Source organism: Neodiprion virginianus, chromosome 1 (genome assembly GCF_021901495.1).
Source record: "Neodiprion virginianus isolate iyNeoVirg1 chromosome 1, iyNeoVirg1.1, whole genome shotgun sequence".
Classification (NCBI taxonomy): domain Eukaryota; kingdom Metazoa; phylum Arthropoda; class Insecta; order Hymenoptera; family Diprionidae; genus Neodiprion; species Neodiprion virginianus.
In genome coordinates, this window is record NC_060877.1 from 32948440 (window position 1) to 32969647 (window position 21208).

Genomic DNA, 21208 nt, shown 5'->3' on the forward strand with positions numbered 1-21208 from the left:
GTCTATAAGATTGTCAGATGGAAGATAGTAAGTTGTTCGTATAACCGTACGTCACTGTATAACTTACACACTACCGGATAAAAATGTCCGAACGTGATTTGACACAAATGATCTTGACTCAGGTAACTGAAACTTTATCTTTTCATGCATGGCAAGAATTTTCAACCATTTCGACAAGACTGTATAATATTAAACTTATTTCATCTGTTAGAGTATACATGTTTGCTTAGTTCGAAAAAACGAAAAACAGTTAATAACCAAATAAAAGTCTTTCTCTGGAAAGAGATTGAAGTGAGAACAGTGCTGCAGCACCTCTGACTATTTGTAAATATAAACTTTTTCTCAACGCGTGAAAGACCATTCCTAGACAAACCCTTTCAAAGCGTTTGTTCAGAATGACCAAAACGTTTATAACTATTAAATGATCAGGTGGCTAGCTTCTGTCAACAGAAGAAAAAAGTGACTTTGAAATTGTGATAAAGTCACTGATTTCTGTAGAAAACTGATGTATTTTTTTACCTGCAGTTTGTAAACTTTTTTCGGCTATACGTACAGTCTATACGATCCTCGTGCACGAAGCATTGAAAATTATTGTCAGTGGCGGACGTTCATACGTTCAACTGAATTCGTTAAGGACTGTAATTGGTTGTGGCGAGAAACGAAATGAAGACCAAGCCGAGGGAAAAGGGAACAGAGAGCCGAGAGGAAGTTTCTGAAAACCGGACAACGAAGAGAGCGCGGGGCCAGGACAAGACTGCTCGACTGCAAGCGGATGTCATTTCGTGGTCGACTTGTTTTCTTGTCTCGTGAAGCACGCCGATGGCCCCCTCTTTCCATTCTTTTGTGTGTCCTGGGACGTTATTTTTATTTTCATCAACTTCATCCGTTGATAGAGACAGAGAGAGAGAGAGAGAGAGAGCGACAGAGGGGGAGGGAGAAAAAAAGAGAGATGTGAACCACGTCAAGTGAAAAAGAACCGACTCGGGTGAATGGTCGGAGAATGCATGCTACAAACGACACAAAGATCGTACCTACCCGTAGAAATCGATTTTTTCAATGATTCTATAACCAACGCGAAAGGATTCCATTTGCAGGAGGAATTGAAGAATTGGGTTAACTAATTGACGCTCCGAACTCCTTTCCGCAGGACATCTCGAGTAGACGAGGGCAGCTCTTTGCATTCGGAATTCAATTTAAAAAATTTCTTTACGTATAAAACCGGGGCGTTCGAATCTAATTAGAAAGTTTTTCAAAAGACAAAATCTACATTGCCCTCGATTCACTTTACGTATACGCTTCAATTTCGTTTGCGTATCTCTGACATTTTAAAATTCTATGTTATAACTTAAACGTTTTTTTCCCCCCTATTACGTTATTTGACTTACGATTATATTTATACTGATGAGTTACGAGATATTATTACGAAATAGATATTTGTATCCAAGGAGCAGTTCAACATTTACGGTAAACATGCATAATTAATCACTCTCACTTATATACTCCCCAAACTTGTTTAGTTTCGATGATATATATATATAACGCAGCAGAAATATATTTAACGTAAATCTGAGGATTCATACTTTCATAATTAGGAAATTTCTGCTCAACGTCAGTGGCAAAAACAGTCATAAGAAAATAGATAAACAATAGCGCATAATTTTAATTAGGTACTAAAACTTCATATACAAGTTCTACAAGACCTACGCCCTTATACATATACGTGCAAAAGTGTTCATAATGAAAGCATGGATGTTAGTCTCGGAAGCGCGAGAACTTGAGCCGTTTATTAGTTTCAACTTCAGAAGCAATTATTTTCGCGAAAGAACTTTACGACGCATTGTACTATTGTACATACATATATAGAAGGGGATCGAACAAAAGACAAGACGGAACAACGAGAGAAAATGGAACGCTGCTCGTGTTTTACCGAAAGTAAAAATGAAAACAGTACCGGATGCCTAACAAAAAGTCAACATAGAAAGAATATGAGAGGAGGAAAAAAAAAAGGAACAAATAATTTCACCCGCAATCGCCATATCGTCCCGTACCTACATCCTGTCATCGAAATCTGGGATCTTCACGGTTACTGCATACCGCCCCGTACGCGCGTGTAATGTAGGTCCGCATCCATCACACATACACGCAAGAAATCTGTAAAATCTTTCCGAGTATTTAGCCGAAGCCCTAGCATGACGGTTAGTGTACCTCGCCTCGGTGGCTGGAGCGAAACTTCCGGTGTACCTGTCTGCCGACCGGAAGAGGACTCGCTCTCCCCACATCCCGCAGGACGTTGCGTCTCGCCTCCTTGCATGCGTGCTGCGCATATCGTGCCATATCGTCGTCGTCGTGTTCGTCATCCTTCAACCACCGTCGAGCATAACGAAGGCGTGTCGGTATCAATGCAAGTATGCACCATCGTCGTTCAATGGTGATGCCGATTCGCAACAGCTGCACGCCCATTTTTTCTTGGATCCAACGCAATGATCGCATTTTCAAGTCAAGGAGAGAAGTCGGTCTGCAGTTCGCGAAGAAAGAAACCGCAGTTCGCATTCGGCCTTGAGTCGAAATTTTTCCCATTCATACATGAATTATACCTGCGCTAAACCGCGGCGTACAATGAGTTTCGCCAATTACGTGTGTGCGGATGGAGAATTGCGGAGTATATGGCACACACCGATTTTGAATTGCATACGTCGTCTGAAAGACCTCTCTATCAGCAGCAGCAGCAACGGCTGAGCAGCTGTCGCTGCTTTTTTGATGATGGATATTAGGTGCGACCGACTGACCTGTGCATTGCCAATCTTTTCGATTTATACTCCAACGATCCGTGCATCAAATGCTATGTACGTGATTCTTTTAGCACCCTGAGGATACGTATGCATTACAATATAATAAACTTACGGAAAAATCGTGATTGCACGTATCGCATGCATCGTAGAATGAGTTCAACGATCACGTTGCCCATTATGCCGTTCAGGAGGGGCAAACAACACGAGTATCGACTCTCTGATCAACGAAAATTGCGCAATCATCTTTTGTTATTCTGGTTTTTTTCTTTTTTGAATTCGCAGCTTCATTTTCAATTTCTGCGAGCCTTTCATACAGGTATTTCAATTGCTATTTTACAACAAGTTTACAGTGGAATTTTAAAAACAAAACAACTCGCGGCAGTGGTAGTCAGAATAATCCTAATGCTATGGAAATTGTTCTTTTCCGGGAATTAAAAAGATCTTGGCTCGTTGGATTTTACTTCGCATCCTCGTTTCCGTCTTAACTGCAACCCACTCGTTTTGTTAACTCGTGTTACCGGTACTGTAAGTCCTCTCTATTTGCATTACAGCGGGAACTTGCAGCTAGATTATTTCAACTCATAGACAATGTACTAGTCAAGTCAGTTTGCACGAACTCCAGGACCTGATCTTACAAAGATAAATTACAATCTTGTGGTTGCTCAGCGGCATCTTTGGGACGATTTCCAGGCTAAATAGGCACAATGGCCTGAAATCAATAGCGAAATAAACGTAAGTAGATTTGAAGTGAGGCAGGCCATTAGCCTCCGATTCCGGGTGGTACGTTTACCGACCGATGATTTACTCTGACCATGCGTATTGCGTTGAGTTACCGACCGATGAACTGACGTGGTCGCTTGGTTTCTTGCCGAGGACAGTAATCTGCACTACCGACAACTAATAAGATCTACGTTTACCGACTGATAAAAAATTTACTTTTGTTTATCGCCTATTGGCAAACTACAAAGCAAGTGAGAACGAGGAGATATACAAGTTTCCAAGTGGTAAGACAAATTTCTGATGTAACGCACGTTTGACGAATAGAGAAAAGAACCTGGGCACTTAAAACACATGTGTTAAAAATGAAGTTAAAAGTATGGAGGTTATATGGCCAAAAAACGAACGAGACTAAAAAAATCCATTAACAGCAGTTGGGTTGAGAAATACAGGATACATACGCAACATATTAAAGGCGCAACACGAGGAAGGGCTCGACAAACGTCTAGACGCGATGTGCAAAAACATTAGAGTGCAATGTGATAGAAGATCTCGACGGTTGGGAAGTTTTTTTTTCACCCGAAGTCATCATGCGAACGGTGTAAGAGAGAAATCCCGTGATTTTGGATCGCATTCTTCGGCGGAAACTGATTCGGCAAGGAATTATATCGAAAATCGGAGGACCGTCGACTGGACCGAATTCAACTAACCCCGGAGTATTCCGATAAAAAGGAAAAGAGTCACTCGATGGGTTTAATATAAAATTTTGACCCGCGATGAATGGGTTTTTGTGTAGGACAGAAATGCGGAGAATACGGTACATGGAGGATAATCCGGATTGAGTTCCTCTCTCTTTGTTACAGCATTTTCGAGACGAGAGTATCGGATCCGCGCGTGGAAGGGGCGAAGCGATCCAGGAGCAGTCTTTCGTTTTTATCAGTTTTTAATAACGGATCTCGTTGTCCTACGATTCACCGGACCGAAGCACTCAGTTCTACGCGCGATATCCTCTCCGGCTCTTACACGAGCCAGAATACCAACCGTGATCTCAAGTGCAGAGCACTTGAAACCACTGCAGGCAAGAGGGAGAGTAGAAAGGGATCAACCTCAGGCATCGGACTGTCGCAGCAGTCCTTCGGCTAATCCCGAATTTTTTTTTACGTCCCCTTTCTTTCACCGAGTATGAAAGAATGGCGAGAAACGACCGTAGCCAAGTGTCTTATCGGGCCTCCTTGGGTCACAGTCGTCTGCGGATTTGGAAACGGAATGGAAATCGAAGTAGCAAGAGCTCCGGCCTGCTGTTTGAGCACCCTTGGAGAGACACACGTGGGCATAATGCGCGAGTTTTGTTACGTACGTACAGAAGTTTGCCAGGGCCGAGGTAGGCGGTCGAATACTTTGCTCTTTGACACATTTATACATTAGTTGTGTGTAATTCTTATAACGAAGTACTTCTGTGTTGCATGGCAAATGTCAAGGTTGAGAGGACGGGTGTTAAGATTGAAATTATACTGGAATTCCTTCCGTCAAAGAAAGTACTGTGTATAGAGAAAGTGAGAGAGTGACTTAGGACTTGAGGTCATTAATTATACACCAATGGAAAATACTTAGTCTGTACAACCAAACGAGAAAATAACAGTGTTTTCGCATAAACAGTAAGTCTTGAAGTTGTAAGTTCTAATCGTGAAAAATATATGCATCGTGAAAGAAGTGAAAATATTTTAACTCGCTATGTATATCACCTGTACAGAAATCTTTAGTTTAATCTCATTAGGATAAAACTGACCGTGATTACATTCTTGGTTTTTCCAACGCTCAATTTGATCTGTGCAAGAAGTGAAAGCGTAAAATAAATCGAAGTCGGTTTAGATTTTTCCTCGTTCAAACAGAAGCCGTGAGCGAAAGCGCGTAATCTTGTGGGTTCAATACATTATGTCACACATCGAACCACGGTATAATAGGGTGATAAATAATTCCTCGAAATTCACGAACGACGCGCGTCGTAGAAGCAGTCGGATTTGCGGTTCGGTCCGTGTCATCAGAATCAGGCGTGTATGTCACTATCTGACCCAAGGGAATAGTTGGGTTAGCACTATGCTGGGTTAATGTTTGAATGTTGATATCCATTCTGTACGTAGTCATAATTGAAGAGGATGTACGTCGTCCGAGTTCGCGAAGCATGGCAAGACGGTTGCGAGCCGCAGTCCTTTTAACCGTCATAAATCTCACCTCCGCAGCAGCGCTTGGAGTTGCAGGAATCAAGACCGGCTTTAGAGTGATTGAACAGTTCAAACGAGGAAGTTTAGGGTTGGGCACGCCTCGCAATTGTAGCACGAAGGATGGCCAGGATTAAAGTCGACGTCGTGAGACGCGCCCAAGGCGTTGTTGCATCGTAGCGAGCAGTAGAATATAATTGCAGATTTCATTAGAAGATTAGGATCAGTTTACGCAGCGGGATCGTCGAGCCAGCAGGCGGCCTTGACTTAATTCGATTGTGTCGTTCCTAGGCGGCGAACTTCCTGCTCAATTATTATGCTAATCAATCAGATTCGAATCGTGAACAATTCCCAGCGTACACGATGCATTAACGGTGCGGTACCTACAGGGGACTGATACGAATTCGATACGTGTGGTGTTTTTTTTCTTTTTTTTTTTTTGCTGTTCCGTTTCCTTTTTTTCTGCACAGCGAGATCGGTTAGCGAATGACCGGCAAAATCATCCCCAACACGAGCAGCGTCGATCGTGGGTCTTCTTTTTTCTGTCACCCCGTAAATCCAATTGGAAACAAAGCGCAAGCCGTGTGGCTGCCTATGCAGGGTATGTATCTGTTATACCTTACAGCTATAATGCCTAGCTATACGCGTACAATGCAACGCCAATTGCGATTGATCCGAGTGACGGAGCAATTTTGTTCACTGTAGCTGGTTGTTTTATACCTTACACCTTGTAGCCCGATGCGACGCAACGCGACGCGACGTAACGTGCCTACTATAATAAGCCGCAGGCTCAAGGTGCATACGCACATACCTTTGTAGTCCTCGGCTAAATCACCGCGAGGGGGTATAAAAAGCGAAGCTAATCGGGTTCATTCATCTAAAGATCGTTAACGATGTTTCTCTGCCTGAGCGCGAGCGCGCGCGTTTGTTAAACGGTATAGGATACCTAGCAGTGTACCTAGGTGTGTTACAAGCTCTGTTATAAGCTGATCGCTGCGAGAATTACAGCAAGAAGCAACGCTACACCCCGAGGGCAAACACCGGCTATTTGGGATACCGGTAATAATAATGAACGAATTTCGAGCTCTGCATTCTCTTATACTTTCAGTGTGTGGTTGACGATGAAACCCGAGCGTGTTATTACGAGTAGGACCTCGGCAATCGGAAAGATTACGATGTGAAACGCATGCGATGGTTGGATGGGAAATGAGCGAAGGTATTGCGCATAGCTTGCAACGTCGAGAACCAGCAGTGCGACAAAGGGGGCGAGAAAAGTTCAATTAAGCAAGTTTAAACACGCAGCGTTTCTTCTTCGTTACACCTAATACGGTACAGTGCGTATAAATTCAAATTAGAATTGTTCTTCCGAGAAACGAGAGGAAAATTGCCAATTCCTGGATAGTGTATACCTACGGTACAAGGTCTAGGTACGAAGGGCACAAGTCGGTAATAAGACACCCGCTGCACGAGTAGCGGGAAAACTTTGTCGAGGCGCCGCCCGAGCGTCGTACAGCGTGAACGCTCGTGTCACTCTACTAATTTAAACACTCACCTGAGAGAAGTATGTAGGCAAGGGACAGCGTTGATCATCAAGACGGGAACTCTGGCACCTCTCGAGAAGCTCGAACATATGGTCGGAATGCGTCGTTCCCTGAAAACATGAGAAAATCCGGCTTTAATTAACTTCTGTGACGATATTAATCGAATTGCTTTGAGGTATTTTTTTTTTTTTTTTTCCTATAATGGTTGACATATTAGTTTTCCTTCACTTCTGTCAACTGATATATACGAAAGCTGGATTTATGATATGATTATACACGCATGACGAACCGTTTGCGATAAACGAAGTCTGAGATCATCTCGACATTTTTCTCCGTATATGTATAATGTTGCGCAGCGATTATAGCTACATTGTGGGATAGTTTGACGTATTTCGAGAAAAACCACGCACAACGGTTTATCTCATTTCCGGACGACTTTCGCTCGGCTATCTTGCCATTCTTTGTCTTCAGCCTCGTCTGCGTTATGTAATAGCGAATTGCATATGAAAACATCTGAAAATTACATAATTTTCCGATTCACGAATAACCCATAATATTTCGCGTACATCCGAACGAAAAATACGTAAAGTGAACTCTTCGAAGTCTGCGGCCAGGATTGTAAATGTTAAAAAATTAGGTGTCACTGTGAAGTGTTTTCAACGATTTGTACCGAGATAATTTTTACAGCGAGTATCATTTAGGGAACACGGGTCTCTTGACTCGAATTTTTTGGTCTCTGAATTCGCAACTCTGCAGCGTGTACATGGAAACTTATTATAGACACACATGTGCGCGCACATAATGGCTCGTTAAAGTTCTAATGAAAGCAGAGAAAAACGCTTCCGCCGCCTGAAAGCGTGCAAGCCAACAGCCGGCTGGATATGAACAGAGAGAGATAACTCCGTAATAAAGTTCAACCAGTTACTCTTCATTACCTTTACTTTATCCGGATTAACACGGCTGTTTTGCGTATCCTCCGTCCGTCTGGGCTCGGAGTTGCAGTAAACCGATTGGTCGAGCTGCTGCCGCCTGAAAAACAAGGAAAATGCAAATATTAAATAAGAGAATCTTGCGGCAGGTTCCGAAACTTTAAGCTATCTCACAATCGGCATCGTATGAGAGAAAAAAAAATCACATATTTTGTTGTTTAATATCGAGCCCCATTCTTTTAGTCTCGGTGACTGCAGGAAATTCATTACACTATCATTCCGAGGAAAATTGAAGCGTCAAACGCGCACCACTTCCCGCAGTACTTATCGTTAGTCACCGGGACGGTTGCGGTTGGAATCTGATCGTGAGCTTTGCGAGCTACGGTCGCAACTTCGATAAACAATGTCAGAGGTATAAAATACCTATCAATGATTATTTTACAGCTGATGATTTTACAGTTTCTCATGAGACGCAACGGCGGCGAGAATTATTCGAAAGACACGCATCTGCCGAATGAATCGAAAGTGACTGCTGCAGCTGCCAATAAACCTCGCGCCCACTGAATCGTACATTAAATTTGACGCTTAGCCTGGGTGCGATCATGGTCGTCATCATGGTTGCATCTACGGTTTTTAATAAAGAGAATTAAGGCGCGTGCCGCGTTACGAAGCGCGGAAATTACACCCCTGTAATTTTAATCCCATATACCGCAGCACCGCCGCAATGAAAACAATGTTTTAATCAGCCCCATTGTAGGCGTTAGCCGCAGAGCGCGGCACGTGAGGCGCGTGAAGATTATACGCACACACACCTGCTCGAATAGGTCTCGTTGGCGTAACAAATTCCGCGTGTCATATAAGATAATTCTGTATAAATTATAATTACGCACGCGAGTCGCGGCGGAGAGAGGTAAAATTATCGCGCATCAGAGGTGTCACGTCGCTCTTTATAACCACGTCGTTACCGTTCACCTGAGGTAAAGAGTCGGTTAATTAACAATTACCCGCTCGTATAATGCACTCGGCCTCTTCCCGCGAACCTTATAAAACCCGGGCAGATGCAGAGCCGGTGGCACAAGGTTGCACATTGCGGCAGGTACGTGAAGAAGCTAAGAAATAAGTCAGCGTTAATGCGCGCGAATTGAATTTCCGTGACGTAAAATTAGCGACGCTCATTTTACTGCTATTGTTGTTGTTGTCTGTAGCGACGGTTGTGACTATTGTATCGACGTTAATCAGTAATCACTGGCAGCTGTACCAGCACTTATTGTTGTTGTTGTCTTTGCACATAAAACAGATGACGAGTAATTACGCGAAATACATTGTCAACGACGTAATAGTTCGATGTAAGGGTAAAATGGGAAAACATTAAGTTGGAAGAAGCCAATTCTGTATTATATAGGTATACAAGCTCTGGAGATTGTCCATCTGCCTCGCCTCGTCTTACGCTCAGCTACGTGCGGCAGGTTATTGTCTTCCTTGATACAATACCGAGGAATTGGCGTTAATTAAGGTATATTGACAAAGTAATAAGCCGTCACGCGCGAAATTATCACCGAGGTCGTCACCGTTACGTTAGGGGTAGAAATAACAAGGAGAAAGGCGATTCAACGATCCCGAGAAATATAAAAGTGACAGGAAGGAAGAAAGGAGATAAAGAAATAAAGGAAGGGAGAGACAAAAAGGGAGAAAAGCTAGGACAACTCGAATAAATATATAAAGGGAACGAACCGAGTCAGATGCGGGGCAATGTGTGGGATGTATTTCTTGTGTATATTCACAAGCCGGTGAGAAACGCCATAACATTCATAAAGAGTCACGATAAACCATAACAAACCACAATGAAACGCTTCGTATTCTCATGGGATTGAGTTTCACACCGCCGACGGTAGCTTCCGCGGACGAAAGACTAATTGAATAATTTAAAATTTAATAAACAATGAACGCGACTGTACCGCTTCTGTTCCATTCTACCGTATATCATACATACGCATGCTTATACATATATATTGAACGAAAGCCCGCGACGGTGAAACGCTAACTTCTGTTATTCGTCGGAATTTGTACCCTAGGTAATTGCGTACAATAATAATTACCGCAAAGTAATGACAGATTTTTTAACTTCCCGTTTCGCGATTTTCAAAGAAGACAGGAAGTTATTGTGATGACCCCGAAAGTAAAAAGTCGAGTTTTCACTAGATCTACACGTTTGTAAGTCTAGAGCATCACCTTCAATCATTTTCAGATGGACGACCGTGTGTCTGTATGTATGTACGTACGTGATCAATTTTTTTATCCGACTTTATCTCGAGAACGAGTCTCCGGATTTCAAAGACTTTGATCTCAATCGACGCAGCTTTTTTAAGCTTAGAACTGATTAGATTTTGGTTATGATCGGTTCAGTACTTTTTCAATTATTCGAGTAACAAAATTCCAACAAATCAAATAAAAATGATATCTTGAGGATGGATGAATGGATTTGAATGAAAATTGGTACCGTTTTTTTGGGTCGCTAATCACGAATCCAGGGTCAGATTTGCAAAATTTAAATTTAGCGTATGCAAAAAGCTGAAAAAAAAACTAAAAACATTTAGATTCAGATGAAAATTGGTACTCGTTGATTTGTTGGGTGGCTGATCACGAATCTGAAGTCGGATTGCGAAATCCAAAATGGCCATCCAATATGGTGGAAACAAATCAAAAAATATTCCGATTTTGGCTTCAAAATCGTTAACCACGAATCTGAATTTATAGTTCAAAATTGGAATTTGATATTATTCTTTTTTTTCGGTATAAACTTGGAACCTGCAGTGCGAGAACGGGAAGTTCGAGGGTTTACTTACGGCCAGTTTAAAGCAGCTTCCTTCTCTTCCCTTTCTTCACATTCACCGGATATATACCGAAGTTCTTTGGGCTAATTTTGCGTGAACACTGATAATCCCATTAATATCCAAAGTAAATTTCGAATTCGTAAGTTTCATCGATTTATTGCTGAAACCGTGTCTCATCGCGTGATCAGAATTCAGAGTAAAATTCAGAGCAAGACCTAATAATCAAGCATTCTGATGAATCTTCGTACCGTCCTCTACGCTCGTAGAAAGAATGACACGCTGTAAACAACCGTGCAAGAGAAAACTAATCGTAGCAAAAGTTTACACCTGGACGATCAGACGCAGAGGTTGTATTTAATTATGTTTATATTGGCCTTTGCCACCGTCGCGTAAGTTGCACAAGATGGAAATGTGAAAAATTGAGGAAGGAAACTGGTCCGTGCAGGAGGAACGAACCAACCTCGGCAAGTCTGGTCTCTGAATTTGAATAAAATATTAATTTAGTATAAACCATACGCGTCAGAAGTACAACGCTGTTTGTGTTTTATAGTCTCGGCAAGTCGACGGGCGGGTATTTGATTGGCAGATGTCGTCCTAGGGCCGGGATGAGGAAGACCCCCTTTATTTCTATGAATATGTTAATTCGGTCATTCGGATGTCATTCGTTTGAACGTTGATGGATCGTGTTGCCTATCCTTGCCTCTAGTCACCGCTGCCGTTTCTTTTTTTCATCATTCTTTTCCCGTATTTATTTATTTTTTTCCCCACCTCTTTCCTCTTCCTGCATCTTGTTACGGTACTGTGCGACCACGCGACCACGCCTCTGCGGGTATTGTGTGAATCGGTGATGGATTCGCGCTCGTCGATCATCGCGCCACCTAAAAAATGCGATTGAAGCAGGCGATAATTGCGCTATGTGTGCTCGGGCTAGTAGCACGCGCTGCGTTGCTTCGAAAAGAAGAGGAAAAAAAAAGGTTGAAGGTAACTGGATACAGAGCGGCGAAACTTTCACACGGAAGAACCTCGTACTAACAATAAATAATTAATAAACAACCAATCAACTCTGCGAGTGAAATTTCCGCACGTGCCGGCGTGTAATATTTAAATGAACAACGTGTACATGTACGAAATTCATTGGCGTTCCATTTTGATGAACAAACATATTTTCTTTATTTTATTTTCATTCGTTTATTTAATTCTCTTCTATACGCATAAGCTTGTCTGCTCGCAACGCGACTGACCGGATCTGCGGGCTAACGTAATTTCCTGTTCCAGTGTCATAATTATTTTTATTTTTAATTTTATTTTCCTTTGTGTACTCTGGTACAGCATTGTTGTGTAAGTGTTTATTTTTAACCATCGCACGGTTCAAGATAACGAAGAAGAACGACTTGATTATTTCACCTCCGTGTGTACGTGCTACTGAACTTGATAATTAATGACAACGTTAAAACAATTGTCTTCTAATCCTTTACACAAACTTTAGTAGTTACCGAGTCAGCTGATATCAGCTTGTTCTGAATAAGAATATATATATATAGTATATATAAGATTTTAGTATTAATATTAAGATGAATGAAACGACTTTGTTGAGTAGAGTTTAAAAATATTCAATTCAGAGTTTCTTAATTTTTCCTTTTTTTTCAAGTTTTAATAACATGTTAGTCAAAAAAATAATTATGTCGCCACTCTATAACGGAGTTAAGCAGATGCCGTACGTTGCTTGAATGGGCAAATATCGAGTCACAAACTTTGAGAGGTTCATTGTTCGTCAAAAGTGGCAGATTTAAAAATTGACTAACAAAAATAAAACAATAATAATATGACAATTTTCTAAAACACCCCCTGTTACAATACGTACAGGCATATAACACAGCGACACAATTACAATTACAATTACACAGGCACAGCTGAAACCGGTAGTGAAAAATGTCTAGTTGAAGTTACGAGTACCTTGTTCTCCCGCATCGCGACATATGTGACATCGCAGATTCTTATATACACAATGCACGTACTACCTAACATAGAGTACCTAAAAGCAACACAGCACACGGTGCGTCCTGTATTAACGTGCCATTAATTCTTCTACCTTCCGAGGGCACCTCTACTACCCACGTATAAATCGAGAGTCAAAAAGTACCCTCCCAACCGAAATCAAAAAGAAAGAAAAAAAGAAACCAAAGTAAAACAATATAAACAAAAACGGCACACTAAAGCGTTGCGTAATTTCAAGCGACGCTGCTACTCTCGAAGGGTCCAAATGACAATATAGCCGTCGCACCGACGGACGATGCTGGGACAATTTAGATGGCTACACCGTGTGTGTAGTCCACATACGTGCATATATATATATATATATATATATACCAAGCGTACGTCAAAGCTCAACTGAGCAGTGCATATGTTACGTGTCGCGAGTTGGGAAGAGGGAGGGAGGGAGGGAGGGAAGGAGGGGGTGAGATGTTGGTTTATACCTCACCCACAGGCATACGGTGAAACCTCCTCCCTTCACATTGGGCTCACGTGTCGTTCCTCTGTGTGTACAAATATTTTCACTACCGTCTGTGTACGCCCACAAAATTACACGTGAAGCAAAATTTTCGAGCCAAGTATATTACAGGTTTACGTACGCGTACGACAGCCTCGATGTTTCAATTTTTTTTTTTCTCTTCTCTTTTTCAATTCTGTTTAATTCGCGACCAATAATTATTTTCACCGATGCACGGTACTGAAAATGCGATTGAACGAAAATAACGTTCTTCATACCGTGGCCGCGAGAATACATTATATGTTCAATCAGAGATTTTCGTAATTCAAAGATACAGTTGAAGAAAAACCGTTTTACAAGATAAAATAAGCACCTTAAAAGTCTGATGTAATTATCCCCAAAGCGAGAAGCTGGCATTTCACGTTTATTATACACTGCTTCTGTTTCGCCATCGACTTTTAGACGAAGTACAATCTTTCGTAGGATTATCTCAAGTGACTCAGGTCTTTCCGTCATCCAAAGCTGATTTCGTAACGAGAAAAGTCGGTCCTGTCATCAGAGTTATTTTTACACAAAAAGACCGAATCATAGGAGAACCGTCTAACGGGTGTAAAAAATACTCGACTTGAATTTTCCCGTACACTACGTATTACACTTTTTCCACATATCGCGGAAATTTTTCTAAGGATAACATTTTTTTACCATCGCGAACGATACTGTACCGTAAAAAAGGGGGCTTGCTGCCTGAACATATGCGAGGTTTATACACAAGCATACCTACGCAAGCTTGTATATCTGTAAGTGCGAGCGTATCCTCCTCGGCGGGTCTAAAAATTTGCATAAGACCATATTTCATTCCTCATTACTATTATTACGAGTATTTTGGCATTGTGCACTCGGGGCGATGCGTATCTGGGTAAACGGAGACCGATGCTATACGGTGTCGTATTGACATTTGCATCGTGACAAAAAGTACCCACATTCACGCCTTTTGCACCGCTCGTACGGCACACGCTGCAACTATATACGGAGAACGAATAATCGTCGCCCCCCCTTTTTTTTTAACCACCCGGTTTTACGTTGTATCCTTCGTACCCATATCCATTCTCGTTTCCTCCTCACCGTCATACGGCCAACTTTTTTCTTCCCGTACTGCCGAAAACCACTCGACCTTAATATACCTGCGCATTGTCGAACACAAGCGCTTATCCACGTATGTGTACGTGTGTTGTAAGCTACACTGTGTACACACACTCGAATCGCCATTAAGCCGAGATGAATTATCATTTGTGAAGGAGATGATAAATATGACGTCGCGTGTATAAGGAATAGAAAGTGGCTAATCGGTATGTTATTTGCGGATTAGTCAGGTATTCCCGTTTTACGTCGCAGTTCTCACTATTACACGATATAAGCCTAGATTATATTAATCATAAGCGTCTCGCTGTTGGACAGAGATTTTTATATTTATGAGCTCCCAATTATTTTCAATGCTCGAAGTGATTAATCATCGAGCGATCAAGAATATATGCCAGGTTGTATTAATTATAAACTTTATTATACGGGTTATATCGTACGCGCTTAGCGCGAATAGTATAATTTTGAAAAGAGAATTGGTTAGAATGTTAATTTATGCACTGCATAGAACGCGAGAGCTTTTAGGAGTAAGTAAAGTTCCAACGGTTTTACGTCTGTGAAAAAAAAAGAAACCCTTATATGGACACGATCCGTGCGCATAATTATATCGTTAAATTCTATTCAACATGTATAATTTTATCTCAAACTGACTCACTCGAGAGCAGATGACACGGTGCGTGCCACGTGTAGATAAGTGGCTTAACCTCTAGGTGAGCCCCCCCCCGCGGTGGTTAGAAGAGCGTCAAATATGTTAATTTTCTGCCCTTTAAATCAAACGGGAATATGTACAAAAAACAAAAAAAATAAATAAATAAAGTACGTGGGGCAAACAGTCAGACAAGCAGGCGAAAGCAGCCGCCGCAACGAGTTGTCGATGACTCGTGCCGAGCACATGACGCTGTGAGGGTTTCATTTAATTAGCGGACAAGCCCCTAGCGACGCGTTTGATTTCCACGATAAGTCGGAGCACAGGGGTAAATAAATAAAATTCCATTATACGGAGGAATGTTTCCACGTGAAGAGAAATTTCCGTTTTATAGAAGGAAAAGGATGAAATGAAACCCCCCGCAAACCTGATATACCCAATATTCAACGGCAATGCACATATGTTATTTTGTTAACATGCACGAGCGGATTATCCACCCAGTGTAATAAATTGCAAAACAAAAAGATGATTTCGATTATTATTCCCGCAGTTCACTTCTTCGCAATGAATTCGAGTTTAAAATTTTCCAACTTGATTCCTTTTCTCTCTCTCTCTCTCTCTCTCTCTCCAATATCCTGTAATAAGCGACGTGCTGGCACGTTGACCCGATCGAACGATTCGGGACAATCGTAACGCGGTCATTGGAATCACGCAGCGGATGCCTCGACAAAGCAACGAGTCACACCGTCCCCTTTGACATGTAAACGGGGAAAGTCGGCAACCCCCGACCGATATGCCAAAAATTCCGAGCCAACTCGTCCGCGCACACAGAGAGTCGTGGGTTCTGATTACCGTTCAACCGAGCGAAGAATCGGCGATTGTGAGGGTCGTTCTCGCCGCTTTGGATTACGGAATCGTTTACCTCCCGATTCTTCCCAACCGCGTGTGCAACTCGGCGTGTGCAGTGCTCGGCGTACCGTACGTGTATACAAATCGACCAGGTGGGCGTGTAACTCCCGGTTTATCGCAATGCAAACCACGCCAAATCCGACTAATACCCGTAATTTGACCGTTCATTGTGCCCCCGAATGCCGAATGCAGAGGAACGGCGATCAATGGCGACGAGGAAAAAGGCAAGGATCACGATGTCGGGGGGTAATTGCGCCAATTGCTCGCGTAATGTGCACTGCAGGGATTTTGGCACATATTATAGGTATGATATGGTATGCGTACAAACGTAAGTCGATGATTTTCTACACCCCTGCAGTACATGTGTGCATATGTATATATATAAAACACAGGTAGGCGAGCTCGCCGAGTGGTTGTGGGGTGTGAAAAGTGGTGGTTGGTCACCGTCCCGACGGTATGCGGAGCACAAAGAACGTGTATGTACTTCACTCGAGCTCCGGAGGCGTTCCGAATATTACATATTGTGCGAGGTCACAATGGAAGGTTGATAGTGTCGATGAAACGCGTGCAGACCGTCGACATCCACGTTTCCATCGTGTGCCGGAATCGTTGATACCTACGGTACGAGATGAATTGCACCAAGAGAAAATAAAAAAAAATTACAGGGATTTGTCGGCGGAGCGATCGCGTTGTAAACGCTGTACGTATGAGATGCGAGTAAGTACTAGGTACGAGGTTGATACGGTTGTTATTTTTTATAGATTTCGATCTAACGATATTGCTATCGGTACAGAATATATACATCTATCTTACCCTCTTTTCCTTCTTTTCTCGATCCCGTACAATCGATAGCGTAAGTCTCCTATTCGTATAATTCGCCCTGATCTCGCCGCAGGGGAATGAAAGTCGTCTACGTTTAATAGATACGCTTAATGTTTGTAAATTGACTTGCATGCACATAAACATTCAACTCCAACAGCTGCTGCTGCTGTTGCTGCTTCTATGGAACAAGCCGCTCGAGTTGACCGAATTTCATTAAACTGAAGTTCACGTAACGCAATCAGCAAATTCGTACAGGCAAGCTTCAGGATACCCGTTACTTCGTGGCATCTGTGCCTGTTCAAAGGCGATTCATATAATATATAATCATTTCGTACCCCGTTTCGAGAATGTGCACAGTTATATCAGTTTGTAGATAAAAGTTCAGATACGAATTTAAATAACTGGCAATAAAAAGAAAAAAAAACGTGGACAATATATTTTTTTTTTTTTTGCGAAATTCAAAACTCATGCAAATTCACGGAGTGACAAAGTAGCCTGCAGCTGTTTGTTGATAAATTTGTACGATACGGAAACAAGCACACGGTAAGAAAGAGTTTAAACTTATGAATTATTCTTGCTGATCGTCGTAAGATATTTTATGCGTATAATTACTTTCGAGAAATATTGTAATTAATTTTACTAAAGAGCACAATGATACAGCGCAGATTTTTACACAGCATCCTAGCATTCCGCGCGGCAACGCCGACTGCCTGCAATCTATTGTAATTTATAAAGTTTGCAAAGTTTAAAACGTTATACGTATACGTTTACAAATCGATTCGATTCAATCTGTCGCTGCAGATCTGATTCAATTCAAGTACACATCGTCAGCAGGCTCGACTGGCTGCTCTCTCATCGTAAACAGCTGACGCTCTCCTCGACCATTTATAAATTAGCTAACTAAAACCTGAAGTCTAAAATTAAACAGATAACGATCCAGCACAGTAAGCAGATAATCGTTTCTCTAAATTCAATTCTCATCATCGGAATATATGACAATTTGCATATTTTTCAATAAAATTCAATGCTCGCAAAACGCGTGATTGTAAATTTGGTCGATCTGTTGAGGTCTTATCTTCCGATAGAATTAGCCATTACGAATAAATTTGAAGATATATATATATATATATATATATATATATGTATCAGACTGCACACGATTATTCCACATTTAAGGTAAACGTCGAGGATCGGGTTATAGCGCGTAGCTACTGTAATATTCTCGGAGATAAAGAAAGGCATAACCATTGCTCTTCGTTGGCTCCGATTAAGCGAAATGAAAACGAACAAGTGGGCGCAACTGGTCAATTGACCCAATGTCAGAGCGCCATGGAATGCCACCCCATACGCGTCCCCTTTCCCTCGGCCTAGGGTGGCCGGACGGTCTGTTGCTTCTGAGCCCGTGACCGTTTATCCGCCGACACGTCGTGAGTCAGAAAACAAAGATGCGACTTGGGTGACGAGATACTAAGCTTAATTGCTCGCTTCCTGCAACCACCGAAGCTACGGAGATGGATTAATTTCTCACTCTCTATTTCCCTTCCTCTCTCTCTCATCCTCCGTTTTTCGTACGATCATGTGTAACACGATGCTCCGTACGTAGGTACATAAAGAAATTAAAATAAAAAAATCAATTTGGTGTTGCGTTTTGCATGTAATATGTAAAGATGCTGAAAACGCGAAAATTGCAAACTTCTTATTGCACCGAGGCTGTAGATGTTGCGTTTGTTCGTACATCGGAGAGAGAACCTATTGACTGCAGACACGTAAAAGGAAAAATATTTTCTGGTCAGGTACCTCGGCTCAGGTATAATTTACTGCATTTAAAGACATACGTGCAGCACTGATATATCTATTGTACGAATGTAGCTTGGAAAGTTACGCGACTGCGATAAAGTTACACGGATGAGAGATGAGTCAGGTAGATAGGTGAGGTGCATGTTCCTGTGTTAAGTGATTCAGTAGCTCGTTTCTAAGTCGCGGTATAACGTGTAATCTACAGAACACGTGGACGGAATTTCAGGATCTACCGGTAAAGAATCGCGCGACCTCGGAATGATTAAAACGTGACGACGATGACAAAATACGACAGTGTCGTATAAGTAAAGATCTCACTTTTACGGTTCAGAGAAGAAAGAAACGTTCTTTCCGAAGCGATTTTCGATAACTCGATAAGAAATCGTTTCGATAGAATTTTACACATATTACAATTCTTGGTCAAATTTCACTTCAATTGTAATCTGATGGACATTACTCGTTCAAAAACAATAAAATCTCTCCTCCTTTTCTCAAATTTTTATAACACTGTAACTATTATCCCACATTTACACTTGAAAAAAATCGATCAATAATCGTTATCGGGTAACGAAAAGAAGCTTATTCGTGAATATAATATATACACGTAGAATCAGAGGCGTGGTACAAAGCATATTGATAAAAGAACGTAAGAATGAATACAGCCGAAATAAAGAGGTCGAGAGCCTGAAGCCTGATAAAATTTACTTCTAGATTGTGGATATTTACCTCGACGTGGTGCATCAAGATTCTTTCATTGCGTACGTCGATCGATGACAAATTATAATCGGCACTGCGCCGAGATGCGGCATCCGAAGCTCTGGTCAAAGCTCGCATTACGCGCGATATAATTTATCCGGCGGTTTTTCACAGCGCGGAACAGCCGTGAATCTGTACAGCGATATACGTATGTAGAATAGACGATAAACTTTCGATCCGATCTAGGATACAACGTCGCGATAGACGCACGCATCACCTAGCCTTGTTCGGTATGGGTGGTGTATTTACTATTTTTAGACCAGTAAGTTTCGAAAGGTTCGAAGACATCGGTGGTCTGGCTCGATCCGGTCTGCTCTCCAGGCTGTGGAACGGAACCGAAGACCAGATGTCGAAGCCTCTGCCTCCCGGCTAGCGCCACCCCCTGCAGTCGATCCTGTCGATACAGTTTCCGTTGGTCAGACGCCGAGACCCGTAGAAGATGGGCAACGAGATATCGACGCTGGCCAGTTGTTGTCTCCATTTTCTATTCTTCGTGGGCGTCTTTCCTGTTATTATACCTTCTTCTTGTTGCTTTCCATCCCTCGTAAGACGCACGGTATTAGTTTACGGTAGATAGAAGTACTTTACGGAGTTACGTATTCTTTTCTCCAACGGTATTACACATATTCAGATAAAACAGATACACGGTCAAGATTTTGTTCTTATATTTTATGTCGTTTCTTGCGGTTAGATCCAGAAATTCTGGTTAATAATTAAAGTGAATTTAGTCAATTTTCAACGCTAAAAACTTACAGCGCGGTCTGTCGATGCAGGTGTCTCAAATCAGTTTTCGATAAACGCGGTAAAAACTCGACTCTGACCGCAGGTATAGAGATAAAATGATTGAATCGATCGAACGAGATGTGATTAAATATATATATATATATGTACAGTCGCAGTGCTGCTTGATGCTATATTTCAATCGAATTACGAATTGAATTTCTGTGATTTCATTACCGAAGCACCGTAATTTTATTTCTTATATAAATCGTTGCAGAGATAAGCTCGGAGGTTTATTTTATCGTTTCTCGTACATTCAGCAGCAATCACCGCATAACGTTCTGCGAATTAATTTCCGCGCTTATTCCGGATAAAGCTAAGAGAGAGAGAGAGAATGAGAGGGAGACAGAGAGATAGAGAGAAGCGATGTGGATTTAATATAAAACCTTGCACTCCACTTCCATTCTCTTTTCATTCTAAGCACTCTGGAAAATCTGGAAGCTAACGATAAGCATAAAACAGCTATATCGTAGTACTACACGGTTAATGTCACCGTCTGTTTACGCTGATGAGCAGGCTGCATGTATACCGGGTTTCTTCCGGTTACGACAGGTAGTGTCATTCTGGACTAATCGTGATGCGAACAACGACGCCATAATCAGAACGCGGAAATGTGCGCGTGGCGGGAAAAGGTCAAATAGATTCATACCGAGGGGCGAACTAAAAAGATATGAAAAAAAAGTGGAAGAGAGAAAAAATGACAGAAGTAAGGATACAAGGAAAGATGCGGATAGAGACAGCGAGGACTGAAAAAGGGAAAGCTTTTAACGCCGAAAAAGGTTTTGGTAGAGCCATCGTGCAAGGAAACCCTTTCGCCTGCAGGCAGCGAGTGTTCGAATGAAAGGGTCCC

The 21208-nt window shown here is 42.0% G+C and overlaps 1 protein-coding gene across 5 annotated transcripts in view; it reads right to left on the reverse strand.

The window, feature by feature from the left end:
* Positions 1-21208, reverse strand: part of LOC124309697 (rap1 GTPase-activating protein 1) — a 138650-nt gene that overhangs the window by 38836 nt on the left and 78606 nt on the right. For all 5 annotated transcript variants that reach the window (XM_046773538.1, XM_046773541.1, XM_046773543.1 and 2 more), the window contains exons 2-3: positions 8199-8292; positions 7275-7373 (exon numbers count right to left, since the gene is read on the reverse strand). In XM_046773538.1, coding sequence (XP_046629494.1) covers positions 7275-7373; positions 8199-8292 — 193 coding nt within the window. The remainder of the gene's footprint in view (positions 1-7274; positions 7374-8198; positions 8293-21208) is intronic.